At 41.0% G+C, this 24867-nt stretch overlaps 1 protein-coding gene across 3 annotated transcripts in view; it reads right to left on the reverse strand.

Moving 5' to 3' along the window:
- Positions 1-5420: 5420 nt before the first annotated feature.
- ZUP1 (zinc finger containing ubiquitin peptidase 1) overlaps positions 5421-24867 on the reverse strand; it is a 37898-nt gene continuing 18451 nt past the window's right edge. For all 3 annotated transcript variants that reach the window (XM_089652156.1, XM_089652155.1, XM_089652157.1), the window contains exons 5-10: positions 23624-23792; positions 20703-20891; positions 19248-19416; positions 16772-16926; positions 9564-9784; positions 5421-5630 (exon numbers count right to left, since the gene is read on the reverse strand). In XM_089652156.1, coding sequence (XP_089508282.1) covers positions 5583-5630; positions 9564-9784; positions 16772-16926; positions 19248-19416; positions 20703-20891; positions 23624-23792 — 951 coding nt within the window. In that variant the 3' untranslated portion in view covers positions 5421-5582. The remainder of the gene's footprint in view (positions 5631-9563; positions 9785-16771; positions 16927-19247; positions 19417-20702; positions 20892-23623; positions 23793-24867) is intronic.

Genomic DNA, 24867 nt, shown 5'->3' on the forward strand with positions numbered 1-24867 from the left:
GCAGCCTTGGGTAGGGCGCAGGGGAAATGTGACAATTGGACCTTGTGCCAGAAGGAAAACTCTGCAAAGGTCGGTGTTTCTATAATTTGTCTCTTGGAGAGCCATTGGCTATGCGATATGAAATGACGGGCCTGGAAGAGACCAAGGGATTTTAGTGTCTGGAATCTCGAGTCCTGCAGTGGGTTCCCCACTATCGGAGTCAGAGGGGAGGGTATCGGTGATATCGATTAGGTCTTAAAAAGTTTATGACAAACCTGCCACGTCTCTCCCACAGTGGGATGGGCAGGGCCGTGGCAGGCAATCTGCATGGTACCAAGGCATCGAACGCAACGGTACCCCTGATAAAGTCTGTTCCACTTGTACCCATTGCTTCAAAGTGCCATGCCGACACCAATCCAGCACTCTGGTCAAATGACAAGCACTGTGATACAGGTTCACATCGGGCAATGCCATTCCCCACTTCAGTTTTGAGAGTCTGAGTATTTTCAGATATAACCGAGGAAGTCTTTGTGCCCAGACAAAATTGGCAATATTATAGTTCACTGCCTGAAGGAAGGAGCCTGCTACATGGATTGGAATAGGCTGAAGAGGGTACAGTAGTCTGGGAAACATATTCATTTTGACTATACTGCAATATCCGAACCAGGAAAACCGTCCGTTCTGCCAGGTCAAAAGGTCTTTTCTTATGACTGTTAAAAGTGGCAGGAAGTTCAACTGTAAAATGTCTTCCAGTCTCCTGGAGAGATAAATACCTAAGTATTTTATGTGTCATGTGGCCCATTTAAGCAAGGTGGACTGAGAAGCCAACATGGATACACCCAAAGCTTCCGACTTTTGACAGTTAACCCGAAAGAACAAACGTTTCTCATGAGTTTTCAGTTCTGAAAGTCATTTGACTGATTTAATAAAGTTTAATCCAATTACTCATGTGCAGATGACAAGAATTTATTTTCCAGAGTGAATCTTTGCACAACTTATTGTGTGAACATTCTGAATTCCATTACTCTATTTTTAAGACTGCTTGAGGTAGGATTCTTTCCAGTTCAAAGAAAGTCTTTGGTCCTTTAAACTTTACGGACAGCTGTAGCTCATTGCCCACTTAAGATACTTTGTGACTCAGGTAAAACATTTAATAAAAGTCAAAACTGCCTCTGTAATCTCATATCCTTGGTCACATACTTTAGAAACAGGTGAAAGAGAAAATGTATAACTGAGCAATTGAATTAAAATGAGCTCTTTTTGACAAAAAATTACCTATTTCCCTATTTTTTCTCTTTCAAACTAGTGTATTGTTTAACAGGGTATTAGAATAATAAGATATCAGTATGACGGAACAGTGAATTCAGGTTACTTACACGTCACTTATAAACTGACGTAGTCTTCCTTTCATTCTGCTTTTGTTACTGGGATCTTTGAGATTTATAAAATGCCCTAAATGCTCCTAAAGCATCTAATTCAAAATTTAAATCCTATTTAGATACAGGGACTTTCCAAGACTTGTCCCTATTAGGACAAATATTCTAGATGTATATATTTAAAAAAACAAAAAAACTACTAGCCAGAAAATAGGAACTAATGAAACCTGGTCACAGTTGTATTTATATATACTGTCTGTGCCTCTTGAAGTTATTTTATGGCAATATTTGTTTTTTTCTGTCTTTCCAATGTATAACATCTTGTCCTTAAAGTAGAACTCTAGGCAAATCTTTTTTTTTCCCCATTTTGAACAGAGCAAGGGAGAGTTATAACCCCTGTCAGAATTCTGTTCGCCATTCATGTCCCATTACAGAGATTTCCCTTCACTTCACTTCCTATCCCATAGCCAAACAGGAAAACTCTGCAAACTAAGGGAACTTCTCGGGGACCCCCAGGTCACCAGAACTAGTGTCCCCATTGGAAGATTTCCCCTCCATTTCTTTTATGGGGACAACTCAAAATTTGAGATTTCTTTTACTTTCAATGATAATAGTAAACAGGACAAATAGAGGGTGAATCTCCTTAACAGGGGCACATGCAGCAGTAAAAACCGACAGGTGTTCTAATCCCACTCCACTCTATCCAAAACTAGAAAAAAAAAAAAGTTTTGCCCTTAGTTATACTTTAAAAAATAACTCCACTTTTTTTGAGAACCCCCCCCCCCAAAAAAAAACAAACAAACAAAAAACATTCCCCTCTGGATGATCTGTGTACATTGCAGGAATTTTAACAAACTTTACAGATTTTTACCATTTGTTATTCTGAAGAAAATAGCTGTTTGTTTCGCTGCTGCACTTACAAGGTTCTGAGGAAAGTGGCAGGGTCTGAATACCTTAAGACATGATTTCCCTTTGGCAGTATCCCACCAAAAATTAAATTTTTGTTGCAGTGGATGCCCAAAATCTAAATTGTACATTGATGCAGATATCTGGGAAACTGTGTAAGCCAAATCACACAAGTAGGAAATTAACATTTTCGGGGGTGCTGTGTACAGAACGCCTCCAGGTTACCATATTGCATTGCAGAATATGAAAACTACAGTGCTGCAGATTGAAAAGTAAAGGTAATTTTTAATTACATTCAGATACTACGTGACTTATGTAACAATTGTATATGCTATATTTTTTTTATTTGCTATTTTTTTCCCACACAGAAGTGGAGCTTCCCTTTAACAGCTAGTTTTTTTAGGTTGTTAATGTATGCAAAAAATGTTTTAAGCACTGGCAACAGTTGAGATTACAATATCCATAAAGCAGAAACATGCTAGTGAGTTTATGTCCATGGAAATAGTGTCTCCATTGGTGATCAAAACCAAGGTAAAAGCGTTAGCCATTGAGCTGCCTTCCTTCGAGACTAACTCTTAAAGCCCACAGAAAAAAAATAATAATCACCACTGCGGTGAACCCAATTCCCCCCCCACACACACTGCAAGGGTTAATTGCCTCCTATATATGTAGGGGGTTCCCAAACTGCAAGGGCTAACTGTGTGTTATGTCTAGGGGATTTCAGAAGAGGCTGTTTCACTTACCTGATTCCTTGCCCTGGCCAGCTCCAGTGCTCTCCTCCTCTGGTTGAAGCCTCAATCTGTGGGCAGAGCCTTGGTGTAATCACATATAATACAGGGACATTAAGGGCTCATTTAAACTTGTTTTGACTAACGCACATTAACTAGTTGCCGACCGCAGATAGCCGAATGACGGCTAAACTGCGACCGGCCAGTTCTGAGTGGACGTCATATGACGTCCCCCCAGAACGCGCTCTCCTGCGCGCCCTAGGGGGCGCGCACCCGGCGATCTCCGTGATCGCTGTGTCCTACGGACACAGCTGATCACGTGATGTGGTAAAAGGCCGATCACAGCCAATGACACACTGATCAGAGGGAAATGCAAGTGCCGGTTCTCGGCTGCACTTTCCTCACGCTGTCAGATCGTGAGGAAAGTACTGCAGAGAACCGGCAGTTGTCAAAGCGGGGATCGGCACTGATCATCAGGGCACTGATGATCAGTGCCCTGATGATCGGTGCCCAGCAGTGCCACCCGCAAGTTCCGCCCACCTGTGCCCAGCAGTGCGCCCACTAGCTCCGCCCACCTGTGCCCAGCAGATCACCCACCTTTGCCCAGCAGTGCACCCACCTGTGCCACTCTGCAGTGTCACACACCTGTGCCCAGAAGTGCCACCCACCTGTGCCCACCAGTGCCACCCACCTGTGCCCACCAGTGCCACCCACCTGTGCCCACCAGTGCCACCCACCTGTGCCCACCCACCAGTGCAGCCCAGCAGTGCTGCCAGTCAGTGCCCAGGGGTTGTGCCAGTCAGTGCCGCCAGTCAGTGCCCAGCAGTGCTGCCAGTCAGTGCCACCAGTCAGTGCCCAGGGGTTGTGCCAGTCAGTGCCGCCAGTCAGTGCCCAGCAGTGATGCCAGTCAGTGCCGTCTATCAGTACCCATCATCAGTGTCACCTATCAGTGCCGCTTATCAGTGCTGCATATTAGTGCCGCCTATCCGTGACACCTCATTAGTGCTGTCTATCAGTGCTGCCTATCCGTGCCACCTCATTAGTACTGCCTATCAGTGCCCTTTAGTGCTGCCTATCAGTGCCGCCTATCAGTGCCCATCAGTGCCGCCTCATCAACGTACATCAGTGAAGGAGAAAAAATACCTGTTTGAAAAATTTTATAATAGAAACAAAGAAACTTTTTTTGTTTTTCAAATTTTTAGCATTTTTATTTATAGTGCAAAAAGTAAAGTGCCCAGCGGCGATTAAATACCACCAAAAGAAAGCTCTATTTGTGAGAAAAAAATGATCAAAATTTCATATGGGTACAATGTTGCATGACCGCGCAATTGTCAAACTGCGGCAGCGCTGAAAGCTGAAAATTGGCCTGGTAAATAAGGGGGTATAAGTGCCTGGTAGGCAAGTGGTTAAAGTGCCTACCCGTTCAACATGCCTTTTTGTATGATGCTTCTGTGATGCATTCTTGAAGCTTGTCAAATGCCCTGTGTGTGTTTATTTTCTATTTGTTTCAAAGGGGCCCAGTAGTACCCACATTCAGCAGATCCCAAGCAAATTAGTGACCCTGTTCAACAGATCCCCAGCTGATTGGTACACTCGTTTAGCAGATCCCCAGATTATTAGTGCCCTCATTCAGAAGATCCCCTGCTTAGTAGTACCCCCCAAGCTCTGTTGATACCCCACTCACTAGTACCCCCAGCTTTGCTGATCCTCTGGTTTGCTTATCCTCCTCTCTCTCTGGTCCCCACTCACCGCCCACTATATTGCTCTCATGCTGTGAAGCTTGCGTGATCTCATATCTGCAATAATTCCAAAACAAAGCAAAGCTAAATTTTGAATAAAAACCCCTTAAAAACCGCAGGTGCTGTTAGTGAGATGGAGGTCTGTAGAGGTCTTGGAGAAGCTTTGAAGCACCAAAAAAGCAACATAGGGTATAATGTTTGAAGCAAAGCAAGCACAATGTGTAAACAGGACTGTAGGCCTACCTTTTAATTTAGTGATAGGTGCTTTGAGAGGACTTCAGAGTGCTTTAAAAAAAATGTTTGTCCACATTTTAAAAGCAAGTGTAAATGAGCCCCAACTCTGTATTGTACGTTTAGGATGCTGGAATGTGACTGTAGCCAGTGGCAGCTTACAGAGCAGCTGTGGGGGACACGTTTTAATGCTGGAGGGGGCATGCTGGAGGAGCATAAGTATTTACACTCCAATCCTGTGCCCCTACAATGAATGAGCATTTAAACACTGGAATTTGGCTTTAACAGTTGTTTGTAACAGCTCTATGTAAAAGGCAACTCCAAAGAACAAAAATGTTTCACAAAAATCTCCAACACCCAAGCATCTTAGAATCTTACTTTGAAAAATATGCAGAAATAGTTGTGGGATAAACAAAAAACATTGCTAATTTTAAGCAAATCTGAGGACAGGATAACCGATAAAACCTCTTAAAAAATTTATTGCACATTTTACTGTATTAAAATACTAGTACATAAAACATATAAAAGAGAGCTTAACAATCATACAATGCACATACAGTAATACAAAAAAGAAAAAAATACATGTATACTCAATCATTTTATTGAAGTGCTTCCAGTTTTCTTCATGGAATCCTTTCAGCTCTGAAGATTTTTGTCATTTGCAAACGTACCTTAAAATAGAGAAGTAAGCAAACTTCATGTGTACAATGAAGACTATAGGATGAAACAGAATTTGTGCACTAAAATGCATTTATCTTTTGTTCTATTTGTGATTAAAGAGGGACAGAACATCTCCTGCAATTATTTTATCCACACTGATATGCCTCCATACCAAACTTTTCTCCAGGTGGCACATGGCATATAAAAAGTGAATTTTGGGAACACAAACTACCTCTACCTTGGTCAGATGCTATGCTTATCTGACAGAGTGGATGGTGATAAAGAAAAGAACCTGGATTATAGATGCAGTCAGATTAATAAACGGCATGCTACATTACAATTAATGGCATGCGTATCTAGCATACCATCTTGTGGATTGTCATGGTCCCAATATTGAGTCTCCCAAGGCACAAATTATTGAAAGGATCAATAACCTTACCAGGTGATTATACTTTGACTCAGTAAGGAAAAACCAGTCAGTCAACCTACAACCCAAAGGCCAGGATTCCTAAAAGAATGAATATTGAATGGGACCCATTATTTTGAATGAATTGAAGATATATTCTGGTTCTCTATTACTTTATCCACTTAATCATCTCGTCTTCAGCTCTGAACACACACACACATTTTTTTCCCCATCATTTATTTTTGTACCCCCTATCCACCCTTCTTTCCCCCTCCCCCCCTTTCTCCTTCTCTCCCCATTTTCCCGTTCTTTCCCTCATTCCTCTCGGCCTTGTCCAACACCCAAATTTCCCGACGCAAAGAATATTCATGTGAGCTTGGAGCAGTGACACTTTTCTGCATTTCTACTGCAAGTCTGCCACAGTACCTGCTCAGCTTTATACTTTATAATTTGTGAATTCGATTTTCGTATGATCTCTATACTGTCAGGATCTGTTTGAGTATCATTTTCATTTGCTATAGACTTTTTATGGTGAAATATTTTTATTTCATGTTACACTAATAAGGACTTTACAGAAGTTAGCTTGCCTTAGTTATTACCTTTGGGAGTTGCGAGCGCATGCATTTGCTGTCCAATATTACGGAGACCGTAATAACCCAGAGTGACCACTATAGGGAGTTTGTTTTTATGACTTTGTACATGGCTTGAAATCTTACATCATTATTATTATTATACAGGATTTATATAACGCCAACAGTTTACTCAGCACTTAACATTATAATGGGAGACAGTACACGAGAGCACAGTACATCATGCTATGTATTTGCTGCCAAGTGTAATCTAAAGCTGCAGCAACTGCAATATATGGACTAGATTTCCAACAGTTGCACACTGCTTCAGTTATTCTATGCTGATAATTTAATGGACTTCTATGGATTTGTCTTAAAGTTATTTTACACAGTGCCATTCCCCTCCTTTCCCTTTCAGAAGTGTTTTACCTTTCAACTCCTGGTCTTCCATAGACCAACAATATTGGATAAATATATTCAGTTACATGGTTTGCACTTATTCATGTCCTGGGATATATATTCACTTTTTTGTTTTTAAACTTTTTGCATCTATGCAAAAGATTTTCAATAATAAATATACATTATAGTTTTAGAGATTGTTTGCAAAATGATAGAATGTTTTCATTTTGCTATGGATTTTGTCTTGAGATATGTTTTTAACAACTCATTTTATGATAGTTTGAGTATGTTATAGTTTTGTAATTTGTTGGATACACAAGATGCATCTCTTTAAGACTTAATTTGTATAGATTTTACACTGCATAAAAGAGCATTCCCATCCTGCTCCCTCTATCTTTGATCAAGCCCATAATAGGAAAAACATGTTTAATAGGAGAGGTCCTAGGTGGGACTGCAGTGGGCCATGCCCAGCTTTAATAAAGATGGTAGACAAATTATGTCATTGGTTTGCGGCTTCCTGCTTTTCTAAACACTATAACCCTGATTAAAAGCATGCTGACTGAAAAAATAAAATCAGAATTAATGCAACATTTTGGACCAATCAGATCATTTTTATCTAACATGCATCTCTACTATTAACTAAGTATAACTAAAGGCAAAACTTTATTTTTTTTTTTAATTTACTTTCGTAAAGAGTGGAGATGAATCAGAACACCTACTGGGTTTTTATTGCTGTCTGTACCCCCTTTGGGGGGGGGGGGGGAGGGGTGTTTCACCCTCTCTCTTGGGTTGTCCCCAGAAAATTAATGGGGATGAGGACACTACTTCTGGTTGGTGACCGAGGGGTCCCCATGGAATTCTCTTGCTGGGCTTTTATCTCACTTCCTGTTTTGGCTATGGGACAGGAAGTGAAGGTAAATCTTCTCAATGGGACATTGGTGGCAAAAAATAAAGTGTTATGACCTTCCTTTACTCTATCCAAAATGGAGAAAAAGTTTTCCTAAAATTCTACTTTACCTGCATGCTAGTTGATCTCCCAAATATAAAATAATCTACGGAGTTGAATATTCTTCTCAAAAGAAACAAATGCACAGTTTCAAATTTAAAGAGTAACTCCACTTGTGTTGAGAAAAAAAAACAAAAACATTCCCCTCTGGATGATGTATATTGCAAGGATTAACAAACTTTGTTGTAGAGTCCTACCTTTTGTTATTCTGAAGAAATAGCTGTTTGTTTGTCTGGGTCCATGTGCAAAGTAAATCTGTATGGGAGTGGTTTTAAATTAACAGGCAGCTGCTGCCCCTGCAGGGCTCTAATGAGGAAAATTGTGGTGTCTGCATCCCTTTAGACATGATTTCTCTTTGGAAGTATCTCACCAAATATGACATGTTTGTTCAGGGGAAGCTCAAAAACTTGCATCTTAGTGCAGACTTCTGGGAAAAATCAATAAGCCAAATCACACAAGCAGGAAATGACATATCTGGGGGGACATTCTGTACAGAAGGCCTCTGGGTAGCCATATAGCATTGCATTTTATAGAAAATTACAGTGCTGCAGATTGAAAGGGAAAGGTAATTTTTAATAACATTCAAGATCAATAGGATCGCGGAAATGGAGGAGCTGATCTCAGTGGCAAAAGAACACCCCGAGCGATTCAGGAAGACTTGGGCTTCTTGGACTCATTTCCAATCTACTGATACTTATCATGGCTTAATGAAGGAATGAGCGAGAAAGATTTGGAGACACGGAAAGCCTCTAGCACTTTCACCTAAGGAATAACTCCATTAATGGACTTTCACTGAATTATATCCCTAATTAAAGATAGAATCTGTTACAGCCTGGCCGATGCTAATTGATGTGATTGGTTTGGTTATGCCTATTTAATTCTAAACCTCATTCTCCCCTCCCCCCCAACAATAATCCAAAAAACTAACCCACACTTTTCGGATATGGAAACACAGGACATATATGCCTTGAGATGATATTTTTGCTTGCACTTCATAGTCCTGTTATTTGAGCTCTCCCTACTTAGAGACTAATGTATACCGTATTTATCTAAATTGCATATTGTTATCAGTACTGCTATGGTTATATCTTTTACCTCTGCCTTACTGTTGGACTTCGTTTCATGATGATATACAATTTAATCTAATGTCCTGATCCTGTCTGCGTTACGGGAGAACATGTAAGAGGATATGCACGGACTGTGATCTGTATCGGTCTATGACTTGTTTTGCCTTTCATACTTCAATAAAACTTTTTTGGAAAAAAAAAAAACAAAAAACATTCAATTACAATATATAAGAAGAAAAGTGCAGCGCTAAGTAACTTGAAAGTTAAATAATCACTCATCCAGTGTAATACTAGCAAAAAATAATCATAAATAATGACCAATAAATTATTTAAAAATAAAGTGACAATCTGTGCAAATGTGAACTCTTACAATATAGCTTTTACAATTATGACAAATCACATTCATTTTATTTCATTTGGTAATTTTTAACCCACGAAAGTGGAGTTACCCTCTAAGTAAAACATTACATATAATATAGGTACACTAAAAAACTTACTGCCTTTTCTTCAGGAGAGAGGGCTCCCTCTACAGCCACAATCTGGTACTGCTTATGTTTGAAGCCTGTTAGATATTTACGGAGGGGTTTCATAGCAGCATTATCTATATTATGCTTGGTCAGTCTCCGCAAAATTTCCAGTGGATGTCCAGGATCAAATATTAGAAGGCAGTAAGTTTTGTTTTTCCTTTCCTCAATTCCCACTATTGTGCGGCTGTGACCTGTATTGATCAAATGCATATTTAGTAAGCAGTGGAGAATTCATATAAAAGCATGTTTTTTTGGGAAACTTCTAATTATTAATTGTGCACATATAAAAAACATACAAGGCATAATAAAACCAGACACATCACAGTTAGGCCCTGGCCATGTCAAAAGGACCAACCAGAAAAATTCCTCTAAACCCCCCAAGTGCAATACCTCCCACTCAATTATACACCAAAAAGGAAAAAAGGAAATCACACCAAGATGTTGAAGTAGAACATACACAGTATGATATCTCAACCATACAGAAGAATAAACCAGGTCAAAGTTATAACCTCAAAAGGAGGAAGCAATGGTATACCCTAAGATGACTAACAACAATGGGAGTAGTCAGCAAGGCCACATCTGAGAACGTTTTCAACAGAACCCAAGGATCAGGTCAGGACTGCCTCATGCAAGGGCAGAGGTATTGGAAACCCAACTATGCAGTACCTTTTCAAATTTCCTAGGGCAGCCTCTATTTAAAGAAGTTGCTTTATACAGAGGTAAAGCCTTATTAATTAGCTTTCCAAAAAGTAAGAGAGGGGGCTTCTGTCTTTTTCCAATGCAATAATGATGCCTTGGGGGCATAAAACAGGGTTATAGTAACAAGGGTTCTCTGTGCTCTAAGACCTGCAACTCCTCTACAAACCCTAGTAGACAAACAGAAACGCTCATTGGTATCTGAAGAGTGGTGAAGTCTTCGGACTACTCCTTGCCAGAATTCCTGTATATGTAGGCAGCTATATGTTAAAAGTCTGCTGGGGAATACCTACAATACCAACATGCCGACAAGTCAGAGCTGTAGATTTTAGCCAGTCTGACAGGCATGTAATAAATTCTATGTACAATTTTGTATTAAATGAGGTGGTCCCTGGCCGACACCAGGCAGCGAAAGGGGTAATCCCACATATCATCCCAGTCATCCCTCTGAAAATTATGTACCACTGATATCCAGCATTTCCTGCACTTTTCTAGGGGTTTAGGCATGACCATAACAAGTTCTTTGTAGACCTCAGACAAATGTTTTTTTTAAGCAGGTCCGAACCCAGCAACATCTCTAGATCAGAAGGTTGAGTTTGTAGGAGTGTAGAATCAAACTGGAACATGAATGAATGGAGTTGCTGTAGGTAACGAAAAAGGTATCTACAGTATCTCACAGAAGTGAGTATACCCCTCACATTTTTGTAAATATTTTATTCTATCTTTTCATGTGACAACACTGAAGAAATTACTCTTTGCTACAATGTAAAGTAGTGAGTGTACAGCTTGTATAACAGTGTAAATTTGTTATCCTCACAAAATAACTCAACATACAACCATTAATGTCTAAACCGCTGGCAACAAAAGTGAGTACACCCCTAAGTGAAAATGTCCAAATTGGGCCCAATTAGCCATTTTCCCTCCCCGGTGTCATGTGACTCGTTAGTGTTACAAGGTCTCAGGTATGAATGGGTAGCAGGTGTGTTACATTTGGTGTTATCTCTCTCATACTGGTCACTGGAAGTTCAACATGGACCAGAAAGAAATTAAGGTTTTGAGGCTACAAATGGCTGGAATTTGACTGAAAGAATATAAATAAAAAAATAATGGGAGTCAGGAGGAAGCCAAGGTATTCTAAACAAAGCTTTTGCTGGCTCAGGAAAATTTGAAGGATTTGGGAGCTGCAAGGGCAGCAGCAAATAAAGAAACAAACAAACAATGAGGGCCACTGATTTACCTATAAAAAAAAAACAAAAAACAAAAAGAGGGGGAGAATAATAGAATATACCTTTGTACTTTATCAGCCTTTTTACTTTTAGCGCCATAGGAATCACAGACTCAGGGATGTCCCAGTCCCTTAGAGCCTGGGCTTCAAAAGCCATGCCATTAAAACCAGCAACTGACAAGCAGGATGACAAATCAGCCCTTGAAACAGAAGATCCTGACAATTTGGCAGTGTCTACTGACAGAGGTCTTACCAGGTCAGCATACCACACTCTACTGGGACAGTCCAGAGCAAAGATTATCACTGGAATGCCCTCCATATTGAACCTGCAGAGCAGACGAGGAGGAAATTTTAAAAGGTAGAATTTATAGATGATGGGTGCACTGCTCCCGCAAAGTCATTAAAGAATCCACCAGGGGATTCCTGTACCTAAACACAAACTTGCTTAGTTTGTTGTTGAATCTGGAGACCAGGAGGTCCAAATTCTCCACCTGTGACATAGGTCCAGGCATCCCTCTGGTTGTGGGGACCACTTATGTGTCCAGGCATAGCCAGCTGAGGGAATCTGCCTGCCAACGGTGTATGCCTGGAATGTACATGACCAGCTGACAAGGCAATTTGACCACCACTGTCACATTGTCTGAATGTATCAGGACTGGATGACTCTATAAACAGGTTAGAATAGCTCTGAATGAAAGCCAAATTGCCAGGAGTTCCAGGATATTTATCTTTAGACAATCAAATGCCCTGCACCGACTAGGTGTCCAGGACTTCTTCCCAGCCTGATAGACTTGCATCAGTGACAGGAATCTTCCAAAGCATGGGAAGAAAAACTTCCTACTACTTCAGAGCCAGATTCCGTAACTACCAAGCCAGAGATAGCCTAGATGTCTACAGTGAAACTCGGAAATGCCTTGAAGGAGGCTACCATAAGCCTCAAGACTTTTATTCAGAAACAGAGAGTTTGACAGTTTCAGGACTGAAGAGTTTGAACCTGAGAAATTCAGATTTCTTCTGTGAAAGAAATGATTTATGAAGGTTCAGGATCCACCTGAACTATTGTAACATCTGAATAGAGATGTGTTCTCTGATAGCCAACCTCCTGTTGAGGGAGGGCTCTATGTATCCCACAACAAGAATGGCACAAGGATGTAATGCGAGACAGGTCTGAATCCACAGTTGAAATAGACCACTTATGAACAAAATTCTCCCAAAATAGATACAATGCTAGCAAATGCTTGGGGGGAGCAACCAACTTATTGGGGTACTTCCAATCTCCACAGAGAAGCAGTTGGAAAAACAGGGACAAAAAGGGAAAGTCCTGGCAGAATCATGAGATTTAAAATGACCCAAAATTGGAAATGGTACCTGTAGAAGTAACAGGCTAAACCTCCAGTTTCAGAGCCAAAACTTTAATTTGAGAGTAATAGCAGGAGATTGTGACTCCTTGAAAGCAAACACATCAGTAAAGGACTCAGTCAGACAGTTGACTCAGCCGATGGCTACAAAGTCATTAAGGCTGTGGTTAACTCAAAAACAAAATCTGCTTGAGATGGTGCAGAAGCATACCTGTGGCCTCTGCAATGACAGCCTGAAAATAAATAAGCCATTGGGTCTTTAGACGCTGCATGACTGAGGTAAACTCCGCAGCTGACAGGGTACAAGATCCAGCCACACCTGCCTGAGGAGAAAAAAAAAAGGAAGACTCAAAGGATGGGATACACTAACATCAGGAGGACAGCATTACTCTAGGCCAGTGATGGCAAACCTATGGCACACGTGCCGTAGCTGCCATGCAGGGCCCTCACTGTTGGCACGCCAGAGCCAAGTCACCCCAGCAGCCAAGCATCTGATAATGGCATCATTGAGCATGCTTGGAAAGGAGAAGGACTCCTATAGGACCGTGTATGACTGCAGGGAGGGGCGATCAGTTACAGCGGAGAGAGTGGAGAGCACAGAGCTTGGACCAGAGGGACCATATCCATCTGATCAGGGGAAGAGGGTCCGGTGATCGGTGACAGTCTGGTAAGTCCTCCTCACCCGGCAGGGCCGCTGATAAGGGGTTACCACCGGGCCTCCTGTAAGGAGCACGGGCCCCGTCACCTAGCAGGGGGGCCCAGGGGAGGGGCTGTGCTCTGACCAACAGTGCACCCATGGATGAGCACATCGGGCCAGCTCCGTCCTTGGGGGGCACTGCTGCCATCACTCGGTATGGTGTATGGTTATCAGATGATAGAAGTCCCTGTATGCAGCCCAGCGGGAGGAGTCTGACAGCTGACCCCCACTCCTGCCTTCTGTCACTATGCAGCGCTGCCACCATCCTCCCCTGCCTCTGTGAAATACAGTGCCTCTGTACCTCTGTATCTGTTTTGTCCTACCTCATTGCTCTTTCATCCTGCCACAACTCTTTTTTTCCTCCACTGCCAGTGTTCAAGCTCACCACTCAACTGCTCATCCCACTCTATTTTCCCCCTTCTGCTTCTTGTCTCTGCACCCCCATTTCCATCATCACCTTCCATTGCAGCACTTCATGTAATAGTAATAATATATGTTGCTTTCCTAATTTCTTACAGCTGGTACTACCACCAACTGCTCATGTACACTCCGTACCCCTTTTCTGTACATACCACCCACCCCCATACACTCCACACTCCTCTCCTGCACATACTACCCACTGCCATACACTATGTACCCCTCTCCTGTACATATCACCCACCACCATACATTACACACTCCTCTCCTGTACATACTGCCCACCATCATACACTCCGTACCCCTCTCCTGCACATACTACCCACAGCCATACACTATGTACCCCTCTCCTGTACATACTGTCCACCACCTTACACTGTCCTGTACATATCATCCACCGCCAAACTTTTCATACCTCTTTCTTGCACATACTACCCATCGCCATACACTCCGTACCCTTCTCCTGTACATACTACCCATCACCATACACTCCATATCCCTCTCTTGCACATACTACCCACTACCATACACTCCTTACTTCTCTCCTGTACATACCATCCACCGCAATGCACTCCATATTGGTGATTAGGTGTACAATAATTGTGCAAAAGAACCCCAAATGCAAACTTTTACCTTTCAATAAAAAGCAGTTTGTATCATTGAAAGCTCTGTTATTGTGTTTTTCTTTTAAAACAAAAGATGGTAGCCTCCCTAGCAGTTTGATTATGTCAGTATTTCTGTGCTCAAAGCGGTACATTTTTTTGCATGGAAATATGTTTTTTTATTGTAGGCCTGTAATTTTTAGGAATAACTCACTGAAATCTGTCCGAACAAGAGGCCAGTAAACATCCCGGGGATGATAAAATTTGAAACACGAAATCATAAATTATAATTTAATAAATAATCATAAAAAATAATAATAAATGTAATTCAATAATGTAATCAAAACAAAACCCCTGAAATTTGAAATAGAGCGCCAAGTTCGCACATCACTGAGCAAAGTCGCAAAATCGTTTTCAGTGTCTGATGAGGAATTTCCCCACGAATCATTATCATTCAATTCTGCAAGTGGTTCTAATTTACTATCGCTGTTCTCTAGCTGGTCTAAAACCGATTTTGACCTAAAGGGACGCTTTTGGACGTTTCTTAGTTTCCAGGCAGAAAGAACAGTATACATGCAGGCAGGGCACAGGACAAAGCACTAGGGACAAAATGTATGTGAAATGCTTTGATACAGGAATGGAATACTATGTGATTTTAGTGTATTTAGTGAATGTCACTTTTTGACATTTTTAAATTTCCCGCCGTTCCGTCCCCCGTACGTCGCAGGGAACCCAGAGGAGATGGACGGGGACGCTGCAGGGGGGACATTGCAGGAGCAAAGGACAAGGTAAGCGTAGAAGGGATCCCTGAGCAACGCTGCAAGGTATTACCGAGTGTAGCTCGGAGTTACCACTTGTGGTGCTGAAACTTTACCCCGAGCTACACTCGGGAATACCTCCAGGGAGGTTAATGTATGAGTATTTTTTTCTAAACTAAAAACTTCAGTATTCAGGTTTAATTGCAATGTTGGCACTTTGCAATAAATAAGTGAGTTTTGGGTTGCACTTTGGGCACTCGGTCTCTAAAAGGTTCTCCATCACTGCTCTAGGCTGTAGATGTCAGTACCATCAGCTGGCAAGCAGTCCTAAAGCAGTTAGTAGAAAGTTAGCTGGGGGCACCTGGTGGAGCAGCAGTGTTGCCACCCCCTCATTCTGTGTCTAGTCTCAGACATATTGGGGCCATAGTTAGCAATGTAACGGCTCACAGTAAGAGGCAAAGATTCAGAAACTATGGACAACTGATAGCAAGTGAGGGTTGGATGGCTATAGGTCAAAGTCACTGTAGACAAACAGCAAGAAAGAATCAAAGATCAATGTTCCAAATGGCTCTTTGCAAGCAGAAGTGGGGAAAAGCATACTCGCTGTATGGTAGGGAAGAGAGCAGAGAGCATGTGACACTATACCCAGCAGATGATGCCAATGCTCAATCCCACAGAGGTAATCCCTTCTGCGGACAAACCTGGGAAACACAGAATAAGGACAGAGACCAATAATAACGAGGTAGCTCCTGCTTTTCTGTCCAATAAGCCTACTCACTAAGTGAGTCTTCAGAGACATGGCAAGAGCAATCCTAGCAGCTCTTGGATCTGGAAATCGCTCCATAGCTAACTAAAGAACATGGTTTTAAAGTCTATCACGTGGAACCCAGTGCCCAAAGGTGATTTCCAAGTTATCCCCACAACATCCACTCCAGCTGGGTCCAGATGGTGTATTCTAAAAACCAGGCTGAGGATGACAATGCTGACAAGCTCCAGCATTGGTGCAAAAGAGAGGAAAACAAAAAATATAAAAGAAGTAAAAAGCACTAACAAATAATAGGTTAGTCTTTACAACAGCAAAGCTGAAGAAAGAAGGCCATTCTCTTGGGACCATAGTAACAAAAGGCATGCAGGTTGTAAGAGGGGTTATTCTGGGCTGCCAGCATCCAATTCTCTTGTAAGTGGCAGTACAACCTGAAGATCAAAAACTCTGCACCCCCCACTAAACGCAGAATATAATTAATACATGCTGTTGGTTTCTGTGAAACAAAGTTAGGTTTCGTTATGTAGTTCAAGGAACACTAGTATACAAGTGCAGGGCTTTACATAAAAGAATTCTAAATACATATTCATTAGAAGGCAAGCAGCCCTGCCACTGTGTAAATAAGGAATCAGAGATATAAATGTGAGAAAGTTGCACAATACCTTGGTGCTGTAAATAAATGGCAGGTTTAGTGGACCATGCAACTTTGCCTGTAGTTTGACAAGCGTCAGATGAATAGTAATTTAGAACCCATTCAAACAATAGAGGATGTGTTCCTGCTGAACTGCTTGGCTTGTGAAAATCAAGAATCCGACACCTATGCAAAATAGAAGACTTAATGGTAAATGTAAATAATTTCTAGAGTGGAAATGTATAACACATTGAACACTTCATGGAGTGACACAATGCATATAAAACACCTCTGTAAATGCTGAGTTTCTTAGGTGAATAAAACACAAGCCTTTAGGGCTCACTCACTGGGAAAAAAAAAAAGAAGATTGCAGGTATCTTTAATGCACTCCAAATACTTCCTGAGTGTTACATTCCAACTCTGCAAGGGACATTTACGTTACCTAGGGTGCCCTACAGACAACTCCAAACTGAGCTGCTGGAGCCACTCAGACTTTAGTGAGGAATTTTTACAGACATAAAAAATAAATTAAAAATACACAGGGGGCTGCAAAATGGTGGTGGGGGGTCTCCTTATTAAAAAAAAAAAAAAAAAAAATTATATATATAATCTCAATCTCACAGAAGTGAGTACACCCCTCACATTTTTATAAATATATTTTATCTGTTTATGTGACAAACACTGAAGAAATGACACTCTGCTACAATGTAAAGTAGTGAGTGTACAGCTTGCATAACAGTGTAAATTTGCTGTCCCCTTAAAATAACTCAACACACAGCCATTAATGTCTAAACCTCTGGCAACAAAAGTGAGTACACCCCTAAGTGAAAATGTCCAAATTGTGTCCAAAGTGTCAATATTTTGTGTGGCCACAATTATTTTTCAGCACTGCCTTAACCCTCTAGGGCATGGAGTTCATCAAAGCTTCACAGGTTGCCACTGGAGTCTTCTTCCACTCCTCCATGACAACATCACGGAGTTGGTGGATGTTAGAGACCTTGCTCTCCTCCACCTTCCATTTGAGGATGCCCCACAGATGCTCAATAGGGTTTAGGTCTGGAGACATGCTTGGCCAGTCCATCACCTTTCCCCTCAGCTTCTTTAGCAAGGCAGTGGTCGTCTTGGAGGTGTGTTTGAGGTCGTTATGTTAGAATACTGCCCTGCGGCCCAGTCTCTGAAGGGAGGGGATCATGCTGTGCTTCAGTATGTCACAGTACATGTTGGCATTCATGGCTCCCTCAATGAACTGTAGCTCTCCAGAGCCAGCAGCACTCATGCAGCCCCAGACCATGACACTCCCACCACCATGCTTGACTGTAGACAAGACACACTTGTCTTTGAACTCCTCACCTGGTTGCCACCAGACATGCTTGACACCATTTGAACCAAATACGTTTATCTTGGTCTCATTAGACCACAGGACATGGTTCCAGTAATCCATGTCCTTAGTCTGCTTGTCTTCAGCAAACTGTTTGCGGACTTTCTTGTTCATCATCTGTAGAAGAAGCTTCCTTCTGGGAAGATCGCCATGAAGACCATTTTGATGCAGTGTACGGCATATGGTCTGAGTACTGACAGGCTGACCCCCCACCCCTTCAACCTCTGCAGCAATGCTGGCAGCACTCGTACGTCTATTTCCCAAAGACAACCTCTGGATGTGACGCTGAGCACATGCACTCAACTTCTTTGGTCGACCATGGCGAGGCCTGTTCTGAGTGGAACCTGTCCTGTTAAACCGCTGTATGGTCTTGGCCACTGTGCTGCAGCTCAGTTTCAGGGTCTTGGCAATCTTCTTATAGCCTAGGCCATCTTTATTTAGAGCAACAATTCTTTTTTTCAGATCCTCAGTTCTTTGCCATGAGGTGCCATGTTGAACTTCCAGTGACCAGTATGAGAGAGAGAGCGCAATAACACCAAATTTAACACACCTGCTCCCCATTCACACCTGAGACCTTGTAACACTAACAAATCACATGACACCGGGGAGGGAAAATGGCTAATTAGGCCCAATTTGGACATTTTCACTTAGGGGTGTACACACTTCTGTTGCCAGCGGTTTTAAGGGAAATTCACTCCTGTAAGAGTGATCATAGGAAAAGGCATCTCCACTGAAGGTTTATCACCAAACTTTGTTTCCACAACAACCCAAAATATTCAAAATCCAATTGTCACAGGGAAAGAAAATGAGGTGAAATCTTCTGAACAGGGGCACAGACAGTAGAACAAACATTACAGGGGAATTAACCCTTCCCTATGCGATCCAAAAAAATGTATTAAATTATTTTATTGGCTGGAGCTACACTTAAAAAACTGTACCTGTTCCAACTTAAATACAAATTCTACTTAAGAACAAAGCTACAAGACCCTATCTTGTTCGTAACCCGGGGACCGCCTGTGTATATATAAACAAAATTTAGACTTGCCCAGATATGGGCAGAGAAATCATTCCAAAAAAGGAGTTCTGTCAGGAGTCACACTTTAATTTTTCCATACACTAGTAAACGTACTTTAAATGCAGAGATGTTAGTAGGCAATACATTTCAGATGCTCCAATCCATGCTTTTGTACCCTGTAATTTTCCTCTGAAGTGAGAGGCCCCCTGTGGATCAAATCCTTCCTTCCAGGCATTCTCTATCAAAACCTGAATCTTGGGGATACAGGGTATATACCTGCAATCTGAAATGAATAAAAGAGCATTTGATAAAAAGAAGAAAAATACTTTATTAAATAAGGTAATAACCTGTAATTTATAAATCTTATCAGGATGTATTCCAATAGGATTGATTTTACTTTCAAGGCACTCATTAGTGACACCATCTAATCCTTTACAAAAGACAAAATGACAGAGGCTAATTACAGGTCTTATTATTAAATTCTTCCACATGTCTATGATTGCCAGAAGCATAGGAACCTTTAAATCAATTGACAAGAAAGGTGCTTGTTTTCATTAAATTACATGCTATGTTGTCATTTTAGATGGAGATGATGCTTAGTGGTCTGCTTTATTGTGGAATGACAGGTTTGTGTAACATTATTTCCCCTCAATTCCTGTGTGGTCACCTCATGGGGCAGAACTATGTAATATGGACAGATGTTCTAGGTTTTCTTCCCTCTTCCCAATCTCCTTGTTGGAACTAACATTATTTATAAATGTACAGAGAACACAACAACTGGTGCTGGGACAAGCAATTGTGGGTGGGAAAACCCAAAACTCTTAGTTAGGGAGGCACAAACTTGGTTGTTGGTGGCAGCTAGATTTTGCTGGTGAAGAATCTGAGACAAAAAAAAAAAAAAAAAAGGAAGAAGGAAGGTCAATGGCTGACTTACCAGGTCAATGTACATCTTTGCCAGCACACCATGGAACAAGTACCACCTGAAAGTTTTATGCAGCATGATCACATCACAATAGACAGAGTGCAACATTTCGGAGCCATGCAGGACCCCTTTGTCAGGCATGTCATCACATAACCGATGAAGAGGTCCTGCGCAGCTCCAAAATGTTGCACTCTGTCCATTGTGATGTGATCATGCTACAATAAAACTTTCAGATGGTTCGTGTTTATCTGTGGTGTTCTGACAAATATGTACATTGACCTGTGATGCTTCCAGTCTATCTGGTTGATGCTGTAGCACCTGCTACTTCTGTGCCTAATCCAGGAACGTGTGCAGTGAGAATATTGACATTATGACTGACTCACCAGATTCCATGTATAACTACAATTTTTTGGATGGAGTAACTAATGCAGGAAACAAGAGGTGTTTGCTCTCATCTAAACTTAGTTTCTAGAGCTACTAGGAGCCCTAAAATGAATAGCATTCTTTTATAGAAATGCAACTTCAGCTATGAAGATGGCACTTAAAGCCTCACACTCGTCACTATTGGTGAGGCAATCCAAAAGACGGACTTGAATAATGAGTAGGAGTAAATAGCAAGGATGTGATGTATATTCTTTGTATTATACCTTGTAAACAGTTTATATAGGAGTTACTCTTCAATAAGGAAGAAAGAAGCATTTGAAAGTTTCGGAAACCACAGCCCCATCCTTTGTCTCCTGCAGCATTACTAAAGTGGTCCAATGAAGAGCACAGCCAGACACGATTGACCTCAGGAGCAGCATCGTTATAATATCGACGTAGAGCTTCCAGAACCCCTTTTTAAACAAAAGGAGAAGCAATAAAAGTTTAAATCACAAAAGTAACCAATATTTGAAATCATATGATCTGACCCTAAGGAAAGGGTCTGTATTGATACATTCTGGTATTTTTGTTTTGGAAATCCTAATTGTACCCCACAAAGCAATACAAAAAAGATATTACAAAGCATATATCTCTTACATTCAGTAATTAGCACTTTAAAATGACCTGTTAACATAGAAACATAGAAAAGTGACGCAGAAAAAAGACCAAGTGGTCCATAGAGTCTGCCCATTTTTTATTTTTAAACACAGGTCTTGTATTAATTTTTTTTTGTTAACTCTTTTGTCTGAGTACAGATCTATGTTTGTAACCAATTATTGTTGACGGACTCACTACCTCTGTTGGACGTCTATTCCAAGCATCAACTACTCAATAAAATAATACTCTCAGATTAGTTTTGAACTTTCCTCCAGTTGGTTTGAGGTCATGTTCTTGATCTTGGTTTCATATAGAAAATACTGCCTTTTTGAACCCTTATTCACCACCTTGATACAGTCAGGTCCATAAATATTGGGACATTGACACAATTCTAACATTTTTGGCTCTATACACCACAATGGATTCGAAATGAAACTAACAAGATGTGCTTTAACTGCAGACTGTCAGCTTTAATTTGAGGGTATTTACATCCAAATCAGGTGAACGGTGTAGGAATTACAACAGTTTGCATATGTGCCTCCCCCTTGTTAAGGGACCAAAAGTAATGGGACAGGATAATAATCATAAATCAAACTTTCACTTTTTAATACTTGGTTGCAAATCCTTTGCAGTCAATTACAGCCTGAAGTCTGGAACACATAGACATCACCAGACGCTAGGTTTCAAACCTGGTGATGCTCTGCCAGGACTCTACTGCAACTGTCTTCAGTTCCTGCTTGTTCTTGGGGCATTTTCCCTTTAGTTTTGTCTTCAGCAAGTGAAATGCATGCTCAATCGGATTCAGGTCAGGTGATTGACTTGGCCATTGCATAACATTCCACTTCTTTCCCTTAAAAAACTCTTTGGTTGCTTTTGCAGTATGCTCTGGGTCATTGTCCATCTGCACTGTGAAGCGGCATCCAATGAGTTCTGAGGCATTTGGCTGAATAGGAGCAGATAATATTGCCCGAAACACTTCAGAATTCATCCTGCTGCTTTTGTCAGCAGTCACATCATCAATAAATACAAGAGAACCAGTTCCATGGGCAGCCATACATGCCCACGCCATGACACTACCACCACCACGCTTCACTGATGAGGTGGTATGCTTAGGATCATGAGCAGTTCCTTTCCTTCTCCATACTCTTCTCTTCCCATCACTCTGGTACAAGTTGATCTTATGTTTTTGCTATCTCTCTGATGGGTTTGTTTTGTTTTTTCAGCCTAATGATGGCTTGCTTCACTGATAGTGACAGCTCTTTGGATCTCATCTTGAGAGTTGACAGAAACAGATTCCAAATGCAAATAGCACACTTGAAATGAACTCTGGACCTTTTATCTGCTCATTGTAATTGGGATAATGAGGGAATAACACACACCTGGCCATGGAACAGCTGAGAAGCCAATTGTCCCATTACTTTTGGTCCCTTAACAAGTGGGAGGCACATATGCAAACTGTTGTAATTCCTACACCGTTCACCTGATTTGGATGTAAATACCCTCAAGTTAAAGCTGACAGTCTGCAGTTAAAGCACATCTTGTTCGTTTCATTTCAAATCCATTGTGGTGATGTATAGAGCCAAAAATGTTAGAATTGTGTCAATGTCCCAATATTTATGGACCTGACTGTATATTTAAAGGTTGCAGTCATGTCTCCCCTTTTCCCTTCTTTCCTAAAAACTGTACATATTAAGTTCCTGAAGTCTCTCATGATATGTATTATCCCCCAGATCTTTCACCATTTTTGTTACCTGTCTCTGGACTCATTCTATCTTAACACCTTTTTGTAAGTGAGGTCTCCAGAACTGGACACACTATTCTAAATGAGGTCTCACCAAAGATATAGGAGAATCAGGACGTCCTACCTCCTGCTGGTGACCACTCTAGTGATGCATCCTAGAATTCTATTTGCTATTCCCACTGCCTGGCTACACTGTTTGCTCATTTTGCAATAACCTGAAATAAATACTCCCGAATATTTTTCCTCTGTAGTGCTGGCCAACACTGTACCCCAAATGTTCATTTAGAGAGGATGCAAATGTAAACAGGTTAAGACAAGGTTAATAAATTCAAAAGATTTCTTCAAGAACCTATAGCCAGAACATTTTTTTTCTTTCAGTTTTAGATAGAGTAGGGAACGATTATTATTTTTATTTATATATAATTATATTATTTTGATTATTTTTTGCTGTTTGTTTCCTTCATTTCCTCACTAAGCAACAGCAATAGAAACCAAATAAAATCTTCACAAAGTAAAAGGAAATTTCCCATTTAGACAGCTGTTACTAAAACAGATTTACCCTCACCCTTTATTCTGGTGTTCACTGTAAAATTATGGATTTTTTGGGGGATTTTTTTAACAAGGACCATGATAAAGAAGAAATGTACAAATCCACAAAAATTCCATTGCAGATTTCACTGCATGTAGTGCTGATGAGAGAACGCTGCTGCTATGCACCAAAATGCAGCCTCTCACTTTATGCTAAGTGGAGTTTAATACTTGGTTACTTTAGAATAACAAAAAGATGATGAAAGTAAAAGCTCTAACCTGATGTTCTTGTTTTTCCATCGTCTACACCAGTAGCTATAGACTCCATTATCTGAGCTTTCTGTAGGTGAAATTCCATAGGCTGTAAGCGTCCCCTGGCAACGGCCCTTTCTAGATTCTGCAGGGATTGTTGTCGATAGCCACCAGAGTTGTCTAGCCCAAACTGCCTCTGAATAAAGGTAAGGCAATGCATCAGATCCCAAAAATACTCGAAAGGGTAAACCTCTACAAAAAAAATATGATTTTTTTCCTTTGTTGTAGTTTTTATAAGAAAGTATGTGGCAGATTTTGCAATTCTATTTGTTCTTTGGGAGTTAAAATACACAAAGTACACTAGCTTATAAAGGGAAACTACTGCACATCTTTAGTTAGTAGAAGCTATCAATGTTATAGTTGAACTTCATGAAAACCAAGTAGACAGTTAAAATAAAAAAAAGGTGTCTTATCTCTTATCTGCAGAAGATTTGTAATAGGGATACAGTTCAGTGTAGGGCTTTATTCCATTTGGGTAGTCAAGCCCAATCTTTCTCCCCTGTACATCCTAGGCTTGGGATCTAAGTGGGCTTCACAAGGACACGGATTCATTTCAAGACTAAAGCTAGGTTCACACCTATGCAGTTTGTGTTTTATTTCTGCAGTGCATTTTGCACATGCGTTTTTGACACGGTTTACAGGGCTTTTCAACTTGTTGCTGGGCAGAATAAAAACACGAAAACGCATCAACAACACATCTGAAACGCACTACATGCTTTTCTGCAGTGTCTCCATTGAAGTCTATAGAACCAAAAAACGCAATGTTTTCCATTTAAAAAAAGCCCCTGACCCGTACCAAAATACGCACCGAATGAAAACACAGAGATGTGAACCTGTCCCATAGGAGATCACATTAAATGGACTGCTGTGCGTTTCTGCAAAACTCAGCGGAAAATGCATAGGTGTGAACCTAGGCTAAGAACAACACGAACACTAAATATTTGCAGGCATCACATGGTTCCAGCCCCAGCTCCGTTTCTACCTTTAAAAACATTTTAGGTTTGGTCATCCTCAACTAAAATGTGTAATAATTACTTTTATACGTTTACTCCCATCCAATATCATCAGTAAACTGTGAGGTCGACAAGATCTTATCTTTGGCACAGGTGTTCAGAGCACTGTATATACACAATATTCAAAAAGGACTTCCTGCCCGATCCATTTTTAAAATGCTCCAAAGTCTGCAGTGCCCGCCTAAATGCAGCCCGCAA

This window comes from Staurois parvus, unplaced genomic scaffold (assembly GCF_062004578.1).
Source record: "Staurois parvus isolate SC_StPar_1 unplaced genomic scaffold, SC_StPar_1.0 ptg000672l, whole genome shotgun sequence".
Lineage (NCBI taxonomy): Eukaryota > Metazoa > Chordata > Amphibia > Anura > Ranidae > Staurois > Staurois parvus.